The 24,586-nt window shown below is 37.6% G+C and overlaps 1 protein-coding gene across 1 annotated transcript; it reads right to left on the bottom strand.

The window, feature by feature from the left end:
• Positions 1 to 1,387: 1,387 nt before the first annotated feature.
• LOC145464957 (nose resistant to fluoxetine protein 6-like) lies at positions 1,388 to 24,373 on the bottom strand. The gene is made up of 15 exons (XM_081448768.1): positions 23,778 to 24,373; positions 19,441 to 19,592; positions 18,955 to 19,042; positions 18,147 to 18,255; positions 16,536 to 16,807; positions 15,142 to 15,315; positions 13,684 to 13,777; positions 13,089 to 13,181; positions 12,451 to 12,619; positions 11,774 to 11,853; positions 6,717 to 6,839; positions 5,729 to 5,870; positions 4,890 to 5,100; positions 4,096 to 4,238; positions 1,388 to 3,531 (listed from the first exon to the last, which is right to left on the bottom strand). The coding sequence occupies exons 1-15, from the start codon at positions 23,992 to 23,994 to the stop codon at positions 3,403 to 3,405; spliced, it is 2,196 nt and encodes a 731-aa protein (XP_081304894.1). The 5' UTR covers positions 23,995 to 24,373; the 3' UTR covers positions 1,388 to 3,402.
• Positions 24,374 to 24,586: the final 213 nt, after the last annotated feature.

Raw genomic sequence — 24,586 nt, 5'->3', positions numbered from 1 at the left:
AGGTATTTTTTTTACAAAAAAAATAACTCAATAAAGCTAAAAGAGTAAGTTAACGAAAAGTGTAATCCAAATACCTGACAACCAGAGTTATTTATTGATCCGTGAGTCCCTGAGATCATGGCTTCTTCTTAACTTGAACCACTCCCAGCGAGAATGCCACCATGGACAACGTTCAAGTATTTCCCTGCTGGTAACAATTTTCAATGTCACTTATTGCATAGTGAATAACACAACTTCATGTTCACATTTTTCGTAGCTTTTATCGTTATTGAATGTCTTGTATCTTGCTATGCATTCTTGACATAACAACCACATTTGCTATTGTGCTAAATAAACTTCTCCTCATAAACACTTTCATTAATCGAATGGAGAAATTGTATTGTTTCCTTCCCCCCCCCCCCCCGCTCCTCCACCCCTAAAACCCGCGATGAATAATTAGCAAATACAAAAAACCCGCATGTTGGAACATTTTTGTAACGTAAATTTTCTTTTACGACCTTCCCGCAGGAAACATCCATATTTTAAAACGCAAAGGTGACTCGTTTACAATAAATATTTTACACGTGAGACATACTCTTCTTTAATACTTCGACTGCGTCTGAAGTTTGCCGTTTCAGCGTATTTTTAAACGTTAGCAAATTAAGGTAATTTTTTTTTTACCTAGTTAGCTTACTTTTCATTGCTCTACTAAGTAGAAAATCATTGCTCTACAAAGTAGAAACATTTTCCGTTCTTTTTATCGAGTTATACTCAGAAACACAAATGAAGATCGGGAGAATAATAAGAAAATGAGCGCTAGTTTGTGCTTTTCCCTTTTTTCGTCATCTACTTACTCTGTGGAACTGATAGGATGGTTCGACCTCGTGACTGATTATGTACGGTAGGAGGCGGAGGCGACTAGCTTCCTGCGAGGTATGCTCTTTGGAAAATTTTGAACTACCGTAAATCCTCGAATTTACCTTCCCCTTCCGTCCCCTTCGAAGACAGTTTGAAGTAAACTCTCCCATCCACTCTTTTGATACAACTACAAGGGTTGAATATAATAGTGTTATTCACGTATAATCTCTCGCGTGGCATTTTTAACATCATCACTGGACACAGTTTGCTTGAGGATGAGTGGGCATTTGATCTATAAATTGCGACATTCCCATCCAAAACTTGACGTGGCCGCCTTTTTCTGACATTGGGTTTGCCGTTTTAAAGGAATTTATCTCTTTACCTTAAAACGAAAGGCTATAAAGTATCATGTTATATGATAAATCGCGCAAGTTATTCCTCCAGATAGAAAAAAAAAGGGCTGTTTCTGGTGTTATGTTTTGAAATGGTAACCTGCTGTTGCATCTTTCTAGAAATTCATGGCAAAGAAAGCATATTTACAACAACTCAGTGAAAAACATACATTTTTAATTCACTTGTGCACAATTGCGAGATATTTGATAAAAAGACCAGCTCTATCAATCTTCCACCAAATTATGGAATAATTATGAGTGCATTAATGTATTCACTAAAACTGTATCAATGGTAATTAACTGTAGACTGATACAAAACTGCTTTCAGTCCCATCTAAACTTTACACGTCATTAGTTCTCTAACCACACAGTAATAAAAAGAACTGCTACATCAAAAACAATTTCCATCAAATTATGGAATTATCCGTGTATTGTGTTTACTAAAATTGTATTAATTTTAACCAACTGTAGACTGATATAAAATAACGCGTCATTAGTCCTCCAATAACATAGTCTTTTCATCGAACCCTGCTCGCACAAGTTCATTTTCTAAATTATTCAAAATTTTAGAAGAAAAATTTTCTCACTGATACAAAGACGTGCTGTGACATTTTTTTTTCAAAAACTCATATTTAATTTTCACTCATGCAGGAAAATGGGTCTACAAGTGTATTTTTTTTTCAAAAGAAGCCACGAACGTTTGGGTGCTTGATTGCCTTTTAATGCATGTCTGAAGAAATGGGAACTCACTGGGTGCTTACCGTTTACAAAAACCATCCGGTTGGAAATTTCAGGCATAAAGATTAAACAATTGAATGCGACGTTGCGGGAGAAGGAATCGCTATAAAGTATATCCACATCAGTTAGAGAGACTTAAAAGAGCAGAAAAATAGCATCACCTCAAATCACAGCCCATATTTTCTAAAGCTTCCCTAATGGAATGGCGCGATGCATTTGATTTTCCAACTGGAATTTCCGGTTTTCCCATGTAAATGGTAAGTACCCACTGTGAACTATGTAACACACTTTAGAAGCCAGTTGAATCGCTTTGTCGCAGAGGACAGCTTAATAAAATCGAAGTCCGATATTTTTTGATCTAATTGGCGATTTTATGCAACGTTTGTTTCGATTTAACTACGACTTTAAACCTGAAAATAAACTGATTTTCAGTGTTCCTAACAGGTCCAATGGAAGGTGTGTTGGTCGAGGCACAATCTATGACCAGTACAATATTAGAATGGTGCTAAGCAGAAAAGAGCGAGAATGCATAAAACAATACATTGCCTATGTTATATTGTTGGGATATTGTCTTGATTTACAAACAAATGCTCTAAACTACCGAAGGAACCCTGGATTAGTGTCTAATACAATCTAATTGTGCACTAACTATTTCACGAGTTACGTAAAATTATTGTATGGTTTTTAACATGTAGTTTTTACGATTCTAATTCTACGTTTTCTCCTAACTTTCCACTTCAATCGAGAAGATATATCAAACACTTGAGACCTTGTTTTACCACATGTCTAAACACCTATGGATGCCATTTTGGGGAAAAGGCTCACCTGAAAAACTTTATTCATCTTAAGAAATTTTTGATTTCCAGTTTAAGATTGACACATGCTAATATCCGTACCTAGAAACTGAATTAAGTTAACCATTGTACGGCGTTTCAGTATGCTAATCAGAGTCACTGGGACGCCAATAAAACTAACCAGCTAATTACACAGTAGCTTAATACATCATTCGGTCTAGAAATCATCTAATGAACTAAAACGTCGGGCAAAAAAATTACATATTCTCTATTTTCCAATTCACCATAATTCATTCTGTTTGCCACCCACATTTTACATAAATTGTTGTTGTGAAATGTTCTTGGGAATATGCAGACCTCCCAAGAGCATTTCACAACAGTTTATGCAATTTGAGGCGGGTGGTGGGGGGGGAGTGGTGGGGTGGGGGAAGCAAATAGAGTGAATTACGGGGAATAGGCCACTCTCGATATATTGAAATTCAGCTTGGTAGTGAGGCCTAGAAGACACAAACAAAAGAAATGAATAAACATGTACATTCTATTTCCTTTGTTTTCGTCCTCTAGGCCTCACTGTCAAGCTGAATTTTAATACATCGAAAACAGTCTATTGAAAAATAGAGAATGGAGACAAGCTGGTCGTTTCAAGTGTGCGATTTCTTGACTTTGTAGAATAGCACATTTTCCAAACGCATTGTAGGAAACTCCACGCAAACGGCAAGCACAAAAGCCGACGCGTACGACATCACCACCACAGACACGAAATAGAAAGCCTGCAAAGGTAAAAAAAGTTAGCGATCAGTTTTTACCTGTATCACCATTTGAGAAAGGTTCGATATGACAACCAGAGTGTTTGCGTTTGGGGTTTCTTCATTATTTCCATTTTCGTAAATGCAAAATAATAATAAGAAAAACAGGTCCCATAACTTACTTGTTCCAAGGTCAGAACAACCTCATTCCTCCGTTTCGTGACGAAAGAGGTCCCAGCATGCATTTTTGTATTCTCGGTATTGGACTGGAACTAGCTTGGAATGGAGGCTCATGCGGGGGAATATCATTAAAAGGAGATCAATGTCATTTGCACTTGAAAAGACCAGGAATATGAAAATGGACTGAACTGAACTATTAAAATTGACTTTAAAATACACGGGCTACTTATAAACTCCACATCTAGAACACCGTAATCTGAAAACCAATAGCTTTCCGCTGCTCTTATCACAACCGGAATATGGCAAGGGATGTAACATTTTAACAATATTCGCCCAAATGGGGTAGATTGCAGCAACGGTTAGTACAATTACCATTCAAGATTTTGCTTTCAGTTAAACATTACTTACAAAATTTTTGTCACTGTACTCTACGGTATGTTGGAAAGAGCCGAAGTATGAGCCAAGAACCAAAGGATGAAGTAAGTACGCACTGTATGTTAAACGGCTTAGTGGAATCCAATATGATGCCGACAGAAACTTGTTCACAAGACCTACAATGGAAAAAGAATATAGAAACATACACACGTCAAATGTTCGTGGTTGGCTAACCTGATATTCTCTTCATAGGGACCTTTTAGGTCTTGGTTATTTTGTTATTTCATCTTCGTAAACCTTTCGTTCCCGGAATTGTAACAATAGTCGATAAGATTAGTAGGGAAATGATGACAGCAAACAAGATCATCGACATCAACATTGAGTTGCAATGCTTGATCCCCGGTGTCTGAGGCAACGCACAAGACCATGCAAGTTTTCTTATGACAAGAATAACGCACTGTTCGAGTGCACAGCAGAACAAGACAGGTTTATCCGTCCTCTTGTTGAAGGTCATACCCATGAGACAATTTCACAACATCATCTTGACACGACTCCTGCCTTCCAGTTTTTCAAACCACATTGTCAGTTTAAAGTCAGTTTTAAAGACTTGCTATGCACTGCCGAACTACGAAAACACTCATATTAGCTAACTTAAGCGGAAATTTAGGAGTTCCCTTAGAGGATTAAAAAATTCCGACTTTCCGTTATCTGGGAAAAAACGTTTTTCTCTTGGCTGTGAGAACAGTACTCCACTGGCTTTCGGACTTTTCATGAACATCTTATCAATTAAAGCGGGCAGATGTTTAGAACATAAGAAACAAACTTACTTCCATATCCCTTGTTACAAGCATAGATGACCCAGGCCAGAGCCAAGCCCCACACAAAGCGACTGAAAGTCCCATAAATGACATTCTCAGCTGTGTTAAACGGTCGACCTCCTGCTTTATAATACGTGTAAACACCATACACGGAAGTCACTCCAAGTCCTATTGCCAAGAACCATCCAACCAAGCAGACTACTTGCCTTGGCACCTTGAACTGGAAGAAACACATTTTTTAATGAGGCACTCTTGCAATCGACATTTAGTCGTCACGCAACCTCCTCATTATGAAGCACTGCGTGACAACCACAATAAAGACAATCAATTTTCACGTTTTGGGCGTCACGGAATACTCATACACTGGGGAAGACTGGAAGTAGTTTAATAGAGAAACGGTCACTATCGATTTTAGCCAATCATATTCTTGAATTCGGCAGTTCCCAGTCCTTGCGAGACAAGGCGATATAATAATGTACATTCTTAACACGGAGGACACGAGGGAAGGTCCAGAAGGTAGTCAATTTTCTTCTACACAGGGCCCGAGGGTAGTACGCTGAATGGGGATTTTACTGTCCGTCCCGTTCAGTTAAAAATAAAAAATCTCTTGGCCATTAATTTTACTACACTATTAAGAAAGAAGTCAACTAAACTAGTTACATAGCCTGAGTGTCTGGACGTCCAACTTCTTTCTCAGATCGGAAACTAGATCAAATCATTCCCTTAAAAGAATGCAACTTGCACTGACTAATAAGATTACGACATGAGGCGGGTGCCTCTTCTCGCGATTTCGCTTATTATGGTGGAGATCCTATCAAAGTTTCCTCTTGTAGCCTAGATGTACTTACCAAAGGGCTTTTGCTAGGTGCCACTTTCTCGATGTGAATCAAGTAGCCAAGGGCGATGCCCACGAGATAAGGCGCGATCCTGCAATAAGGCTTGATATACACCAGGTCGCTATAGCTACCCCTGTCTGGATCTTTTTTAAATCTGAGGCAAAACAGGAGAAAAGGTCAAATCTCAAAACTTTCAGATTTACCTCCGCCTAAGCTAACACCAGACCCATTCCTATTGAAGTGCTCAAAGTTATTCCGAAAGTCAGTTTTCTTCTTCTTCTTGGAGAGTGGGTGAAGGGTGGTGGGGGGTTGTGGGAGGTGGAAGAAAGAAACGGGACGATACCGTATTTATACTATTTTCTGAGTTGTTATGACAAAATCAGTTATAAAATGCGTTTCGCGTTTTTTCCTGTCTACTTGATATCACCGAGGCAAAAGTTACAAATATGATTTATTTTTATGGCAATATTTCGCTTTCTTAGATCCGTTTAGACGTTCGCCAGTGGTGGAATAGTGGGCACCTGTAGAGAGCTCGATGTTTATAAATTATTACAGCGACGGTCGACTTGGCCCCGTTACATTCAGTAGCTCAACCTTGGTATTTATTTTCTATTGATCTCCTCGAAGTGTATAAGCGTTCCAAATTCAACCCCGTTTGATAGTTTCGTCATAAAAGTTATGCCGGTATGGGTATGAATTAAACTGAACCTCAAGCTTATGAAATATTATTATTATAGGAGTCGCTTGTTCACATCATTATAAGGACAGCGGCAGTAAGAGATCTCTAATTTACTCTCATATCATATCTGTTATTACAAACAGGATTGTTTAGAGCCATCACAGCCGTCATGTTGGTGTTCTAAAACTCAATTTTTTTTCCCTTTGGGAAAGAGTTCTTTTTCTTATACGAACAGTTCCCACTGTTTGATAGCACCAACATGGCCCCTTCAAAGATGCCCTTCACTTAGTTCCAAAACAGGCATAAATGTACATAGCTTACCCCGTTATGAGCTGTCCAACTTCAAGCACATCTGTGTTGTAAACACCGATTATCACAGCAGTGATAGTTAAACTCAAACCAAGAAGGCCGCCCACGCTAACAAGAAGTCCTGGCCATTGGAATCTATTTTCAACAGTTTAACAAATTGACGTCAGTGTTTTATGCGTCTGTCCTCTTATTGATGATAAACTGGGTCATAACATTGTCAAAGTGGCTGTGGAACCACGAGCCACTGGCGAGTTATGAGTTATTTTTTTTTATTAATTTACAAACACAATATCCATAGGAAAAACTAAACAAAATAAAAAGAAGAAAATAGCAATATTACAGCAAGTACAATATCACAATTTATTGAACATATGAAATAGATATCAGTTAATCAACAACTCTTGTTTCTGTTTTGAGCTATGTGCTTTGCTAATCATCCGTTCATCGACCTTGGATGGCCTCACGTGCGAATCCTGAAAACCAGCCAATCAGAGTGAACCTTAGCATCTTGATACGTGCTTGCTAAATTTGGCCACTGTCTTTTGCTCTCACACGAGCTACAATGCGACATTTTGTCCAGAATATTTTCTATTCCCTCCCACCCACCCAAAGCACTTGCCCGCTCATAGGTCTTCGTAGTAATATAGTTTGCCTAAGGGCTTTTCCAATCATCTAGGATATTTTGTAATACAACTTAAATTGTAGGGCGACATCAGTTTTACACCTAAGTTGTAATATACACGATTAATAAAAACTCCTGGCACAACATGTAAATGTTGAGGGTTCAAGCACCACTTTTAGTTGTATTTAATAGATGCGTTAAGGTTACTTCAAACCTTCGCGGGCGCTCTCGTTCGGGCCGACTAATTACGAACAGTGTCTACACCTGAGTGAGTGAGTGAGTGAGTGAGTGAGTGAGTGACACATTTGCATATCGGAGTCCCCGCAACAAACACGTTTCTACGCTTCGCGTAGCCACGAGTTTAATAAAAAGGGCAACTCCTGGGACATTTTTCTCGTCTAAATATGACATTTTGTCCAAAATTAAACGAACGTTTTCACCAATATAACGCCCTTTAACGTAACCGGTTTGTTCAGGGTTAATAATTTTTGGAAGAACTTTTTCTAATCTCTTCGCAATTGTTTTTGCCAGTATTTTATAGCCAACGTTGAGAGGAGAGATTGGTCTGAGATTCTCCAGTGCTGTGGTGTCTTTATTTGGTTTCGGGATGAGTGTAATAATCTCTCTTCCTTGAGAAATTGACAAAGTTCCTGTATCAAAAGCAAAGTTTTTATCATGTCAAGATGCAATTCTTTCCAAAACCTTTTATAAAACTCTGCAGGTAATCCACCTGTCCCCGGCGATTTTTCGTTTTGGAAATCATTTAAGGCTTTTAGGCATTCTTCAGCGGAGACCTTTCCTTGAGACATTTGCTCGTCCGTATTCTCTAGAGGGGTAAAGTTTTCGAAGAAGGCGGAACCTGCATCATTTGAGTTTTCAGGATGCGTAGCCGAAGTGTTAAGAGCTTTATAATATTCCACTCGCTCTCGCAGAATCTCGAATTGATCGTTTGTGACGGTACCGTTTGAGAATTTTAATTTTCCAAGTGTCTTTTTTCATAATTTCTTTTCTCAACGTTATAGAGGAAACGGGTGTTGCGTTCGCCGTCTTCGTACCACCTCACCTTACTTCTTAGAATTGCACCTTTTGTCTTGTATTGCATAATCCTCTTTAGGCGTAATCTGATGCTTTGAATTTCACAAATTATATGTTTGTTATTTGGTTCTGCTTCAGCTCTTTTAAACAGATCACTAATGTTCTGGAGGATAGTTTCAGTGGATTTTCTTTCTCTAGATTTGTTTTTGGAATATTTCACAGTAACACCTCTAATCTCCATTTTAATCAGATCCCATCTCTGATTTAAATCTTCGACATCAGTGTACTTTTGCTTGAAATTTTCGAGTTCTAGACGAAACAATGACACATAATTTTCATCATTAAGGAGTGACTGATTAAATTTCCAAAAACCTGGGCCTTTTTTTTGTTTGAGTTCTGCACTTTTAAAGTGAACAAAAATAGCAGAGTGGTCCGTTTCAGGACCGAAAGCGATTGTGCATTTGTTGGCCAAGTTCATTAGCCATCTGGAAATTAGAAAATAATCAAGACGACACTGTATTTTAGAAGACTTATTTCGCCACGTAAACTTCTCTCCGTTTGGGTTTCGTCGCCTTCAGATGTCGGTTAGCTCATACATGTACATATGTAACATAATTTATTGATTTCTTGAATTACTGGTATTTTCCGCGAGAAAGGATTACCGCCCTTCTTAACTATGTCAGTCAATGTACAATTAAAGTCCCCATCTATGATTATTATTTCTTCTGCATAGTCTTTATGTTGATGTTGTACTTCTTTAAGAAAAGAAGACTTGTTGACGGACATCATTTGGTGCGTAGATGTTTACAAGTACAAGTCGTGTGTCTGCAAACATCCCGTCTAAAATTATGTATCTACCGTTTTTGTCGGTAATTTGTTTTTCAATCTTGAAATTTAATTTTGGATGAAAAAGGATTATGGTCCCTTTGCAATGATTTGTACTGAGACTAAAGACAATTTCCCCTCCCCATTCTGCTCGCCAGGTGTTTTCGCATTCTTTTGAACTGTAAGTCTCTTGCAAGAAGATAAAGGAGCTGTTTTGACGATGCAGCCACCTAAACACGGCGCGACGTTTTAGCGATTTGTTTAGTCCCCGTGGCCTTATGCTCCACTCACGAAGGGGCGAAGAGGATGAGTGAGTGAGTGTTAGTCCCCCGACATTTACTGATAGGCCTTTGATATCACAAAGATTAGTCATTAAGAATTAGAGCAAAGGGTGTTGCCACAGATCCCAGAGGACCCACAAACCGCTCATACGGTTCGAGAGTTTTCACAGTTTCTGACAGATTAGGCTGTTTAAATTTGCATTTTGGAGTTTGATTTTGCATGCTGATATAAAGAACATCCGATTTACATTCTAGATATGTCTGATTGTTTGCCGATAGCATTTGAAAAACGTGTGTCTAACGCAACCCAAGAGAAAAATTAAACGTACTAAAATAAAATAAAACAAAAAAAGATAACATTGACATCAAAAGGTCCAAAAAGACCTGAACGCGAAAGAATACATCTAATTTTTCGCATTTCAGACTGGCTTTTGGCTATACAGATAATTTTGAGAAATACAAACGACCTTAAACAAACGTATATTTTCTTTGGCACTCCGAATAAACTTAAACATAGACGTCAAAATTTGAGAAGCTCTTGATTTGTAGAAAAAAAAAAGGAAAGAAGAAGGAAAAACAATAATATCAAGACGAGTCTGAGTAAACTTTGTGATTCAGCTTTCCTTGTCTCTACTCCATTTTTTGGAATTTGATCAAAAGTGTAACGTCTTCCGTTTACAATAAGACGGTCTCCAGTGATCGTAGCTCTCGTACCCGCTATCTTTCGTGCTCCCTTCATTGCTGGTACTAATATCGTTTTTCTGATTTTCCGTACAGTCGGAAGCAGGTCCTCGGCAAGGCTATAACGACTGCCTTTTAGGTTGTATCTTTGTCCCCAAACCAGGTCTCGATCTTCTCGACAAGTAAAACGCGCAATGACCGGTCTGGGCTTTCCACTAATTTGTTTAGACTTCCCTAAACAATGCACGCCACAGAATTTCGTTGAATTGACTATTTCTTCGTTAATCTTCAAAGCAAACAACATTACATTTCTGACTTCAGAGAGATTGGTGATGAGGCGCTAGAGTGTAGACGTGTGCTTTGGCGATGAAAAGTTCGTAGAAAACGCACTAAAACACCTCTCCGGCTCCCTGGCTTTAGCCTTTACTATTCAAAACGTGTAGAAGCAGAAGGATGCCACCAAAAAAGCAAGTTCAGACCCAGGAAAGCGAGCGAGAGAAGGCAGTTCTAATAGCGACCAAGATGGCGACACTATTTACCTTGAAATGCTAGAACGGATTTCAGTACTGGAAAGCAAAGATAAGGAAAACACGAAGAGATTAGAAGATATGCAAACTGACCTCGACCAAGCAAATGCAGAAATCTCTCTGCTACGTGAGCAAGTCAAGTCGCTAGAGGAATCCCTTACATTTACACAAGCAGAGCATGAAGAAGTCAAGGAGAGAGTTAACACGTGCGAAGATCAAATGAGGAATGAGGTTGAGCTTATCCGACAGAATATCTACAGCAGGCGCTGGAACTTAATCATATATGGAATAGAAGAGTTAGAGAGAGAGAGAGAGAGAGAGAGAGAGAGAACTGTACAGCTCAAGTCAAAAGAACTTAACTATGATAGTAAGAAACAGTCACTAGGTGACAAAACTCCAGTTGCTCAGAGGGCTGAGTAATTTCACAACGCTCACGTGTTTCCTGTTAAAAGCGAAAGCGATGGCTACCAAAGGCTGTGACCTAACGTAGAAGAGCTGTCGTAAAACGGGATCAAATATGTCATCTTATCAAAAATTGGGTCATTGGATAATGCAATTCAAAAGTTTTCATTGGCTTTACCGCTTAGTCATCATGGTACAAATGTATATGAGCCATTATACCATGCTGTCCAAATAAAGAAAGTGCACACGTGATTTTTGGGTGTGTGTTTATTTTTATTTTATTTAGTTTTCTATACGAGTTGGTTATCTACCATCTCATACCCAACGCGCGCTCGTGGAATAATAGTTAAATTTAACAAATCGAATGTGGTTTGGCGTAGTCTGTACTTTTATCGACAACGATACGCGTCATCACAGTGATCACATGTTGTGGACTCACGAGGCGCATTTACCACAATATCAACGTCAAGGAAAATGTTTTTTAGAGCGCGAGCTGAAAAAGGCATTGCGTGACACAATGACGCGAGCAGCGTTGTCTGAACTCTTATCGACAACGGCAAATTAGCCAATCAGATTGTGAGATTTGTAGCAATTGTGGTAAAGATATTATGTATTGTGACCCGACGTGGAAAATTTAAACATGCAAAATTAGCCACTCCAATTGCTTCCCAATAAAATTTAAACCCCTGCTATTACCTGAAGGTTATGTAGAGCAGTATTGGACTAATCACGTAAAACTGCATGTCATTCGCCAGATACCATGACCAAGGCAGACACTGCAAAATATGATAAAACAATGAATCTAAAGATACATGTAATTTTTAGCATAACAGCAACTGTTAAAATAGATGGTCGAAATTTTTAAGTTGTACTCACAAAAAATGATCCGGTTGCCATAATTTTAAATTTCCTCTTATCTCTGAGCCCATCACACCCATAATACGAATTAAGGTCGGTCACTTCTTGTAGTTAGCCAATGCATAAGTGAACTTTTGGCAACTTCCTTTTCTTTGGTTTTATTTAGATCACGAGTATTCGGTCGTTGAAACTCGACAACTGTACCAATTTAACAAAACAACCGTGCATTCTTATCTGTAGATCAGTTTGCATTCTGGCCAATGGAACTTAGAGTGCTGCAGTTATCTCACAAATTGCCATGTACCTACATTCTCAGTGTTCCTGGGTCACCACTGATGTTACATAAATACGGACAAAACATTTTCAATTTCTCTCAGCAGTAGAAAATGATCCGATAGAAATGTCGCTTTCTCTATTTGCGTCCAAAGAAACATGCACATAAATTGGCAGAAACCAAAAAGAGTGAAAAATCCATAAAAAAAAAAACAAACAAACAAACAATAGCGGTGCCCTACCTCCTTAGTCAAAGAAAAAGGATGAAAATTGTTGATGTATAACAGATTTGTCCACCAGTAACTATCACACGGTGTTCGTACTTGGCTGCCATACCACAATGGTCCCTCACCCAGGAATGCATTCAGATTGGCATAAAACAAAATAACAAACATATAGCTTGGGGTCAACCTGTAAGGCAGAGAACATATTAACAATATTATTACTTAAACTACTTGTTGTTTAGAACGTTTGTTTGAAAGTACTATTAATAATACTAACGAACATTTGTGAAAATGCTATCGTCTGGGTCTACAAGAGATTTTCTCCTGAATACCAGCTAGTATGAGCTTCTTTACAACTTTGAAAAGGAAAACGGATTTCAGTAGTCGGTTCTTTCTGTAGAAACAGTGTACGTTTTTAAAAAACACTTTTAGTAACTGTTTACAATACCAACATACTGACGTTACCTACATGTACAATACTGACATTAATTATTTACAATAGCAACATTGAAACCGTTTACTTAACTGACTTAATCATGAAAAAAAAATTAACTGCACGATATGACACCAGATTCTTAAACAGAAAAACATACAATTAAACTTAGAGTTTTGTTACCTTCATTCCAGAAGAAATAGCAAAATAATATTTAAATCACCTCCAAAAACGATGAAAATAGAATTGAAACAGCGGCAATCTTCCACTGTTCTTGTCCATACGGCGAAATGAAAGGTAACCCACAAGCAAACCACTAAGGAATGAAAACAAAAGAAGGCAAAGTAATGTAAATAGCAAGTTTGTATGGGCGCCAAATGCTGTCATAATGGTTACCCAGCTGGACTCTGAATTTAATGCGATGAACTAGCATCCAACCCCCAGGGAAAGGGTTGGGGGAGGGGCGGTGTAGAGAAATACTTCTAGTTGCCTCAGGAAACGGAAACCGGAATAAATCCGCTCTCTAGGCTAAGGCATAATTTCTTCATTCTCAAAGAATATCATAAGAATTTTCGATTCTGAATTCAGTAGCGGTCATCTATCTTGATGACCTGCATTCTTTAGGTATTTGTAACCAGGTAAAAAAGCATATCCCATTAAGCCAGTTAACCTATATGCACAAGTGTGCCCAGACAAGGCTCACCTCATATTAGATTCGTTTGATCACCAGTCAAAAGACTAATGCACAAGGACGCTATATATTGGATGGCTTTTCTTGAGAATCGATTAACTCACTAGCAAACATACATGTACCATACCTTAGTACGAAAAAACTGTCAACAGAGAAGAAGGCATTATTCACAGCTTGGAAAGAAAACCTATGGATGATGTTCACCCCTACACCAAGATCATCTGCAAGAATAATAAAACAGACAGTATTATTATTATTACTATTATTATTATTATTATTATTATTATTTATTTATTTATTTTTATTTATTTTTTTTTTTAAGGAAAACGACCAATTTTTTAAGTTTGCAAGACATGTTTCGACAGAGCTTCTGTCATCTTCAGTTGAATGAATGATTACAAAGCAAGTTGACTAAGAAGTAGGCAAAAATGCTAATTAAGACAAATAGTAACAACAGAACGTGAAAAGGTGTAAGTTAAAAGGATAATTTTAGATTTACATGGTGTAATTGCTGATTGAGGGAAGGTAGTTCTTTTTACACGTCTGCTGCTATCTAGACCTTATTATTATTATTATTATTATTATTATTATGATTATTATTATTATTATTATTATGATTATTATTATGATTATTATTTATTATCAATGATTTTTATAGTTGAAATCGTGGGATCTTTCACTCCCCTAGTTTTTGAAACCAATGGTGGGATGGGAGCTGATTGTACATGTAATTGCTTTCTCAAACGCCCAACCGAGAAGCTCTCAGAAAAGAATGAGGAATTTATCACATTACTGTTACTTGGATTAGAACATTGCTTTCCTTTGAGATTTTAAGGTCGGTACACACATGTGTGAGGGGCTCCATGACACCTTTCCAAAAAATTCCACAAGGGGACTTCATTGATGACTGCCGCTTAAACGCTAGCCAAGCGTCTGTGCGCTAATTTTAGAACGTGAATAATGGCGTGAACTTGTGAATTAGTGTTTTAGGATCTTTTTAATACTTTTATTTTCATCAAAACTTTAGTATATGAATGGTGTTTTTTCTATTATTATTATTATTATTATATTATCATCATCATCATCCTCATCATCATCATCCTCATCATCATCATCATCATCATCATCATCATCATCATCATATAATGATAATAATCAAAGTCTGACGTTTAAACCCTAACCAGGCATGTGTCCACCAATTCTGGAAGGTTGATGATGGCATGAGCTTGTGAATTAATATTTTAGGACCTCATGATATCATTTTCATCAATATTTTAGTCTACGATAGTGGAATGCGTGAAGATTTGTAAATAGGTTTTCTGAAGAGATTTTAACAAATTTCTTGTTATTATTACAAATTATTATTATCATTACCATTATTATCACCATTATTATCACCATCACCATCATTATCACCGTCACCGTCACCGTCACCGTCACCGTCACCGTCACCGTCACCGTCACCGTCACCGTCACCGTCACCGTCACCGTCACCATTACCAATACTATTATTGTCAGTAGCTTACTGAACTGAACTACCTTGACTGAAACACAATGAATGCATAATTTTGTAGAACTGACTTACTGATTGTCCGGTAAAAAAGAAGCCAGAGGTAGGTGTGGCCCAAAATGACCCACCACATGCTGAGAACACGAACTCCATTCAGAGATGTGATTGCACTGGTTGGTACAGAACAGTCCATTATTTTGCTGGTGTTGCGAATTATTGAGAAACATAAAAGCAAATTGACCAGAAAACCTGAAAAACAACCAATGAAACAAAATCAATGGGACTGCCCAACATATACATGTATAAGTAACCTTTCAAACACCAAGTGCACGCACTAGTACTACATGCACATCAGTGTATTCAATATACTGTGCTAACAAAATTAATACCTTTTTGAACATTTTCCAAGAGTTTTTGACAAGTTCTGACATAATGCTTAAAGGCATGCATGTTCACGTAGATTTTTTAACATTTTCCAGAAAATTTGGGACAATTTCTGATGGCTGACAAAATTGTTGAAGATTGCAGAACAGAACATAAATACATGTTAGCAGTAATATGAAAATGATTTTGCTCAGTCAGCATGTAAACAAGGTGGACTCGCATTATTGATATGTTCAGAACATACGGTACGTAATAACATTCAATGTACATTGTATACTTATGGTGTCAGGTACATGTCCATGTATGTTTATTAAGCAAGGTACCAGTTGATCAGCAAAGAATTCCAACAGGCCGATAGATATGAGTTTTTTATTAGAAGTTAGTTAATACAGATGTATTGTTAAAACCTGACCTGAGAAGCCTATCTTATCTGAAACTTTGCCAGTGTTTAAAAACCCATGGAAACACAGCACTGCATCCTAGGCTTTTTCAAATAAAACTCCAGCCATTTAACACCACACATTTAATTCTGGCCATTATTTAGATAGCAACTATCATTGACAAAAGATTACTAGGTGCTTCTGTTTTTTAAGCGTGTGTGTGATCTTCTTTCCTTTAATGTCCTCCAGTTTCTTTTGGTTTGCTGGACTTTTAGAAACCATTGTTTGATTTGTTCTTTTATTGTTCCAAAACGGTTTAACATTTACTCGACGCCATGTGGAAACCAGGCATGGGCAATAGGCAACAATACAATAGGCATCTATGATAGCTAGGGAAAGTCAACATTTTTCTCCAGGTATGGGAAAATACCTGGGCTTTTAGTAAAGAACACTACATAAGGTTGAGGTATAACTCAAGAGATGAGTCAGTGACTGAAGCAAGCCATGGAGAGGCTTCTTTTGCTTGCGCTGCAGGGTATGAGTGCCTGCTCACAGGCTAGGAGAAAAGGTGACGCCATAATACAAGGTCCACTAGTGCCAATTACATTGCATAGCCAGTAAAGGAGTCAATGGGTTAAAATGAAATCCTTTGAACTTTATTTTAAATATATATATTTTTACCAAATTACATGTAGATAACATTACCTCTCTCCTTGTGATTGGGTTGGTATACATGAACAGATGAGCCTTGTGATAATGATGATGAGCTGTCACCATAGTTTCCACTCAGTAATGGTGCAGCTTCACCATCTGAGTAATTGGAAAATCCACTGGATAACAATCCGCTTTCATCTGACTGTGGAACTCTTGCATACCCCACTTCGGATTTCATCCAAAACCTCCAAGACTCTTGCACCACACACATGTCAACTAAGGTCCCAGCCAGGCATAAACATGCTATGATGATGCAGACAACACTGTATATGCAAAGGAATGTTTATATTTAAACAAAATTGCTTCTTTACAAATTACAGAAAACAACTGAAGATATTGTACATATTAAATGAAGGATTTGGGAGCACATTGGTGTTTGTTTCAAATTAATTCTAATTAATCCTGTGTTTTAGGCCACTACAATGTAGTGGCATCCAAGTTTCACTCTTCTTGATCAAAATGTTCCACTTAATAGAAATTAAGATGACTCAGTTTCTGGTACTCTCTAAAGTCCAGTCTCTTTCCTCTCTGCAAGTCAAGATGGTTGGATGCATGTCCAGTCTGTGATACAAATTCAACAAATAATTCATACATGTTAACAGCATTAGTGGAAGCCAGAAATGTCATCTGATGCCAATCATAGACAGACAGACACGATTCACTATATATTGTGACATTTGACATTCTCTTGAAATTTTCAGTCTTCTAACCTATTTTGGTTCACAATTAAATTTCTGCTGAAGGGCATTGTATGCTGTGCTTTGAACTCCTGGAGGATATTTAATAGAGCAGAGCCATTCACCTGAAGTTCCATATCAAAGATTGCACTAAGCCACTTTGCATGGTTCCCCTATGAAACTCTTGTTTAGTAGTTCAAACCCTTGGTCCCAGTGACTATAATTATTGATCTTGGCTCACAAATGCATGGGGTACTCATTAAAGTTTTACAATTATTATAATTGACTGGCATTTATTGGATAAGAGTTATTTAGCTATGTTAAAGAGAGACATTCATTCAATATTACATGTATGTAAAATTGTTACATGACATTATTGTGCTATTACTGTAACAGTGATTTAATTTGTAATTACAACAAGACCAGATTATAGAATGTACATTTACCAGTATTGATCGCTATTTGTAGTTTTGATTTGGCCTTAGAATATCAAGTTCTGAAGACCTAGTATATACCTGGACATTGTGAAAACAAAATTAAATCAGAACCAGTTCTGGAGGGGATGTTTGTGAGCAAGACTTGAGTGGCCACAAAGTCATAAAGCGTGATCCCACTGCAATGGGACAACAAACTGTATGCAACTACATACAAGCAACTTTATATAAATCAACAGCTCATGTTACATGTATGGTAATTCTGTGATTTGGTTGAGTTACAGAGGTTCCCTTTCTTAGTGGACCCTTCCTTGGGTCTCTAAATAACTAGATGGTATATATACATGTTTGGTACAGTGCACATGTATGCTACAGTGTACAGTAGTTGTGTAGTATGAAACTAAATAGCAATAAAATGCCGAGCCAAATCTACAGTTGATCAGTTCGTCACCTGTTATATATAATTATATATATATTGCAAATGAACTCACAGTGTTATTATAGGTCCTGTAGTCCACTTGGATGGATGCGCACAATAGACACCATTCACTTTGGCTTGGACAATGCCCTTGTAAGGAGCAGGTAAGTGGTCTGACACAACTATACGTAAAAAGTGCACAAATGGCGCAAGTTAATATTATAGAAAGCTATTCAAAGTACACGTAGAGTTGTCAAGAAAAGAGCTAACTCACATACATACATACATGTACATGCTTCTATGCCAACTCTCCTGGATACAGACTGAATTTTCCACTCTCCCATACAAGTCACCAAATCTCCCAGACCACGGGAATAGAAGCGTATAAAATAAATTTTTCTGACGTATTTTGGCCAATTTATGGCATTTTGGGGGAAAATTTTTGATATTTGATACATTTTTGAGATTTAATTGGCAGATCTCGACTTTGAGCACCTTTTTTTAGGATGAAAAAAAAAAAGTAAAATATGCGATCTCCCAGACTTTGATTTTTTTAGGTTGGCATCTATCTACATGTAGATTTCTGCAAGACATTTACCATACCATAAGGCCTCTGAAAAATAAAATGTGTACACATTTTATTTTTTTTTATCTACAGAGTACCTGTATTAAGATTTAAGTGATATTTTAAAGTTACATGTAACTGAAAAATTAAAAAGAAGGTACTGTACTTGATGAAAGTTGACAACTTGCATTAACAAATTTTAGAAGTGTTGATCACGAAGAGTAGCTTATGATTCTACAGGCAGTAAGCTTTACTAAATTGGCTCTTATTTAACACTCCAGAATTTTAAAGCAATAAAATCTGAAAAACAACTTACGTTCTAAAATGTCCACAAACCCAAAACCTACATCTTCGTCACTACAGGTTGTAGGTACGCACAGTCCCCACTCAATATAAGGTATTACCTTGTTGGTAGAAACAAAAAATAAGATGCAGTTTAACTGTGGTTATATATAAATCAAGAGTGGGTCCATGAGAAACCCAGGCAGAACCAGGCAGGAGGTGATACAGCTCAAACCACTGATTTTGCTCAAAATTAGCACAAAGGTTGGGTTTGGCAATCGAATGATTATCTAATGGCAAAAAAGTACCGGTAATTTCTTCTGTAGGATCTTTAACTGGATCGATTTATTCCGGATTTCACAGAATCTTGGAGTACATTTCTAGCTGTTGGATCTTACAATAGTTCCTTTTGGTACAATTTTAGCAACTTCAGGCACTTGAGTAGGAGAGCTCCGTTGATTTAAACAACTAAGGGGGATGAAATTTAAAAAGCATCTGTTCAGTAATTGTCAATACATACAGTTGATTTGTTTCCATTCCTGATCAGCACTGTGACATCAGGAGCAAGGCAATAGTGTGCATCAGGAATAGTTTTACATGTGGCATAAGACCCCAGCCACACAAGACTTCCTGTCAACACCCCACTGTTTGGTCTTCCTATGGCATCAATGTCTGAAATTAAAGAGCCCACCATGCTCATTATTATTAAGTTACTGTTCTACCCAGGTTTTGGAATAAGAACATGGGAAGATTTCAAAAGAGATATCACTGCCGAATGAAAGTTTGGACTGCCAATCACTACTTAGCAACAATTCAATCGAGTGATCTTAAATTAACAAATAATTTATTAAGATCGCAGGATAACTACATGAGTAACAAAACTACAAAATTGGACAGTTCAAAGTTTTCATCATCTTGCACTAGAAAATATCTATACCCCCGTCTGGAAAAATTCATTTTGGCAAGAAAGTGAATTTATTTAAAAGTTTAGTTTAAAGTTAACACTCCAGACACTAGGCTGTCTGTGTTGCACATCACTGCTGTTTATTCTTGATCAATCACAACATCTGAAAATATGCACAAAGTAAACTTAAAACATATCTACATGTATAGCAATTTCTTTGAACAAACTTTCAAAGTAAATAGCTAAAACAGTATCTTATCAAGTCCCTACAAAAATGTGGTAAAATTTCTATTGAAGGAGAGATAAGCTAAAGTATCGAAGAAAAGGACACCATAATTTTTTCGTGAACATAGTCACTAGCATACTCATGAAGAAAGCCAATTTTCATGTAGCAACATACAAAAGAACAGAAGCAATCAAGAACTAAGAAATTCTCAAGTTTCCGAAATCATGACATCATTTCTACCATTATTATAATATTAATAATTTTCGGCATACTGGAATGAAATCAACAGCCCCTAATGCTCAACAGCTTTGAAGTGGTAAATCGAGCGAATTCGCAGAATTTGAAAACACAGTGGATCGTGGATCAGCTATGAATTTTGGGCGCGGATTCCGGATTGTGCCTGTCTTGATGTTCAGATCTTAGGTCTTAATTAAAATTTGGATCATAGATTTTTCTTCAGCCTTGGTCGGTATGTTAATAAGTCCATACAAATTATTTCTTTTTTTGAACAAAGCTCATTTAAACTCAGGTGTGAGACTGTCATTGGAATTGTACTGTGTTAAAGTCATCACGCATGTTGCCTTCTTTACTATTTGTATGAAATTAACAATGGCATTCATATTTACCAGTTTACCTTAAAGTTTGAACTTTTACACTTCTGTTTCCAGATGTGGTTGTGGTTTTGGATTTGAACAAAAATATTGGCGGATTGACAGACTTGGTGAAAAAAAGGCACGGATCTGCAGATTTGCATACCCCTATTCACCCCCCTCCTAAATACAAAGGCTTTTGCACCAGATTAGCACCATGCGGAAAAAGTAGATCTTTGCAACACAGGGTTTTCAAAATGAGCCGGCACCCAGCACAAGTCACCAGCATTTGCGCCGGGTACTTTTCGTCGCAAAGTTTACTGATACGCAATTTTGTTTTGCCAACGTAATCATGATCTGACCTTTCTGGGAAATAAATAAAGTGGTGAAAATCTAAACAGTGCGATGATTACGTATATTCCTTTTGAACTTCGAAGCAAGAGCAATATTTTTGGTGAACATGCATGTATGTACGTACATGTACATGTATCAGTTTTGCTGGCACATGAACATTTCCACAACGAAGCAGAGGCAAGAGACGAAGCTGTCTTTTATTAGCACCGTTGAAAATTTACGAAGGCAAACAGGTAAACTAATATTATGTGCTGTTCCAGTTTTCAAAGTGACGAAAAAACAATCGACTAATATTTAAGCTAAATTGACCCCAAATTAATCCAGCTCTTTAAGTGTCCGCGTGGTGAATGTCTTCGTCTTGAAATGTTACTCCAAATGTGCTCCAAATGTATTCTAAGTGACAGTTTGAAAGGTATCTTAAAATATTGTAGAATTTCGAAAGTAACGGCCCCTGTTACTTTCGGATTTAGCTGGCAAAAGGGGCTGCTATTTTCGGGTAGCCGTTACTTTCGGATGGTTAAAAAATGTTTGTACGGTAACAGTCCTTTCAGACAAAGCGGATGCACAACAAAAGAAATTAAACATTCCATTTATGTATGTTACTAACTACCCACATAAACAATGCAGCCGTATAAACAAGAAAAAGGCCCTGAACCAGTTGGTACTGTAGGGCGAATCGAAAGTATAATGGTCACATTATATCGCAATGCAACTGATTACCTTACCATAAATCATTTGACTCTACTGCTAAACAAATACAGTTTATAAATCATAGTTTGAACAAAAATTCAGTCAAGTTTGAAATAAAATCACAGATAGCTCTTCAAGTCAATGTTCAGTCCTGCAGTCAGGTTGTTCCATCCACATGACCCGCAGTTGAGAACAGAGACTTTCTCTTTTAGTGACTACTCCAAAGGGCCACTACTTTTGAGTGCGCCGCTATTTTTGGGGGGACTGTTAATTTCAGGGTTCAAGAGGAAGGGAAAAAAATTAATGAGCCATTATTTTTGGGAATTCAGCAGTAAATGCCTTCATCAACGCAAGTGCTCGGAATTTAAGACAAATGAAAACTCAAAAAATATGAAAAAATCAAAGCAGAAATGAAACAAGAGTGCTGATTTGTTGTAATACTTCATCTATGTGACAGGAAATTGCTTCCATCCCTTCACGATAATGCACCTGATTCATCTGAAGTTCTTTTTCAGTACAAAAACTAAAACGATCTTCATATTGAAACTTTTTTCCTTGAACACATAATTGAAATAATATTGACAATAAAATTACAGTTGATTCATGTTACAGTTCAATTAAATTGCAAGCCAAACATGATACTGCAATGTAACAAGTCCCAAAGGAACGAAAAGTACTATGTAGCATTTAATACACAGATTTCTTTAGAATTTGCCTTTACATATAGAAAATCAAACATATAAATTTACAAAGATCTTAGGACTACATGGTAGATGGTCACATAAAAACCACTTTGGTATGTTTTTAATAACAAACTCCTTGCAACAGCGCTTTTAGCGTCTCTGACAGCCTTCCTCTGGTTCAGCTCAAATACAGTCGAAATAGCTTTTCCTCACAACTAAAATCTAATCACGTGTTGAATGGACTTGCCACTTCCATTTCTAAAATATTATTGGATGAGGTTTTAGTGATATCCAGAATAATCAAGGTCGAGGTAGGGGTTATCAGCTGAAGCCAAAGGCTGAGGCTGATAACCCTTACCGAGACCTTGATTATTCTGGATATCACAAAAACCGAATCTGATAATATTATTGTTTTATTATACATTGAACGAAAAAAATGGAAGTCATGTTTTTGCTTCATCACTGATGGCAAGCAACCTGTGACCTTGAGTGTCCTTGACATGATTATTGTATAATCTGCAGAGATGGCGTCACAGGCACTGATTTCGAAAATTCACTGTACGCTTTTGACCAATCAGAAAAGAGATAGTGAGTTCAATGTACAATAAATAACATAAAACGTAGGGGTAACGACACATTTTTTAAAGTTATTCATTTTTTTGAATACTGTGCCCATTACAATTTTTCCTGTCACCTTCCCAGTAAGTAAACCATTTGTGTTTCTTGAGCACACTTGCTTTCCGTGCACACCATACCATTTGCAGGTATAATTGTTTACAGTTGGATTTCAGTATAATAATTGACAGATAACAGTTAGGCTTTCAGCTAGAAGCCTGTTAGTGGTTAGCTGCTATTCTGGTGTTCCTGGGTTTAGTACAGGTTCATTAAAATTGGTTTGGTCACAGCAGGAAAATTTTGCTTTCATTTTAGTCATGTACTTGCTGGTAGCATATTTGATTATGTCAATGCCAACCCTAGCATGCATGTGGCGGTTAAACCATGCCTTGTGTGATGCGCAGAACGTGTGCCCAGTAACAAATCTAGGTACCGTCCTTAATTAGGAAAGATCAATTCAATCCCAAAAATAGTGGGCTGTAATTTCCCACCCATTTAACAAATGACGTATTCCCATTTCCATTTTTCGAGAGCTAACTGTCAACAGGCTAACCTGAGGGATGCTCAAGCTAACTGGAACGCTATTTAGGCCTAAATGAAACTAAATCAGTCTACATTCAGTTCTACAGTCTGCAAAATGCACCGCCTGTAACTCCGATCCCGGGTGTTAGGAAATCTGCTTACACGTGAACTTACATGAAAGATCTGACAGATTTTCAATAGCTCTTAGAAGCTTACTGCAACGCGCACATCTTCAAAACAAAATCCTAACACAGTTTTCAAGATGTTACTTACATTTTCCGAATTCCGGTTTCCTTGGAAGACCAAGGACGGCGTTCTGACAAGCTTCAGACACATTCGGTAACAAACCTCCACCGGCAGTTAAAGACGAAACATAATGCTTATTTCTCGAATACAACCCAGTCAGCTCTCGAACCGTGCTTGCACGGAGTGAGCTGGTAGAATCGACATGGTAAAAGAAACAGATCATAAGAACAAGCAAGTTCGTCATGGCTGTCCGTCGGAGGAGTTCCAGTTGTCTCACTTGCCTTGTCAGCTAAATAAAGTGACTGAAAACAAAGCGAGGAGTCACGGGATCAACTATTTGCGTAGTACGTTTCGTATCGTTTCTAGAGTAGGGATCAGAGGGTAGGGACAGATATGCGTTCATCATAATGGTAAAGTATGCAGGGGATGAATTTCAGTTAAAAGCCATCTAAAGAATACAGTTTTTTTAATATAAATTTGTCGTCACACAGCATATTCCATTCCTTCGATATATTTTTCCAGCAAGGAAAGGAAAAGCGCTTTTTGCCACACTCGCTATGCATCCCCCCTTGTGAGTTTTTGTCATTATCCAGAAATAAATTTCTGACTAGTACTCAGTCTCCCTCTAGAATGACGAGCATTTCACGCAGTTCATAAATTTGGGTGTCCTGTGGTTTCAAGGCTGATCCTTTTGACTTTTTCGTCGAACGTCTGCATTTTGAAAGTCGTCATACGTCATATACGCAAAGACTATCGCGTACCTCGTGGTTTTCGATGTAGTCTGAGCGGCAGTCTGAGCGGCAGTCTGAGCGGCAGTCTGAGCAAGGCTGAGCATC

Source organism: Orbicella franksi, chromosome 13 (assembly GCF_964199315.1).
Source record: "Orbicella franksi chromosome 13, jaOrbFran1.1, whole genome shotgun sequence".
NCBI lineage: Eukaryota > Metazoa > Cnidaria > Anthozoa > Scleractinia > Merulinidae > Orbicella > Orbicella franksi.
This window is presented reverse-complemented; position numbering and strand designations above follow the sequence as displayed.

What these genes read in the sequence shown, in the direction of transcription:
- LOC145464957 (XM_081448768.1), bottom strand. Translation starts at nt 23,994, where the DNA reads ATGACGAACTTGCTTGTTCTTATGATCTGTTTCTTTTACCATGTCGAT. An exon ending in TCTTTTTTACCGGACAATCA is followed by an intron (nt 13,778 to 15,141) that starts GTAAGTCAGTTC and finishes TTATTCTTGCAG; the next exon opens with ATGATCTTGGTGTAGGGGTG. An exon ending in CACCTAGCAAAAGCCCTTTG is followed by an intron (nt 5,101 to 5,728) that starts GTAAGTACATCT and finishes TGTTTCTTCCAG; the next exon opens with TTCAAGGTGCCAAGGCAAGT.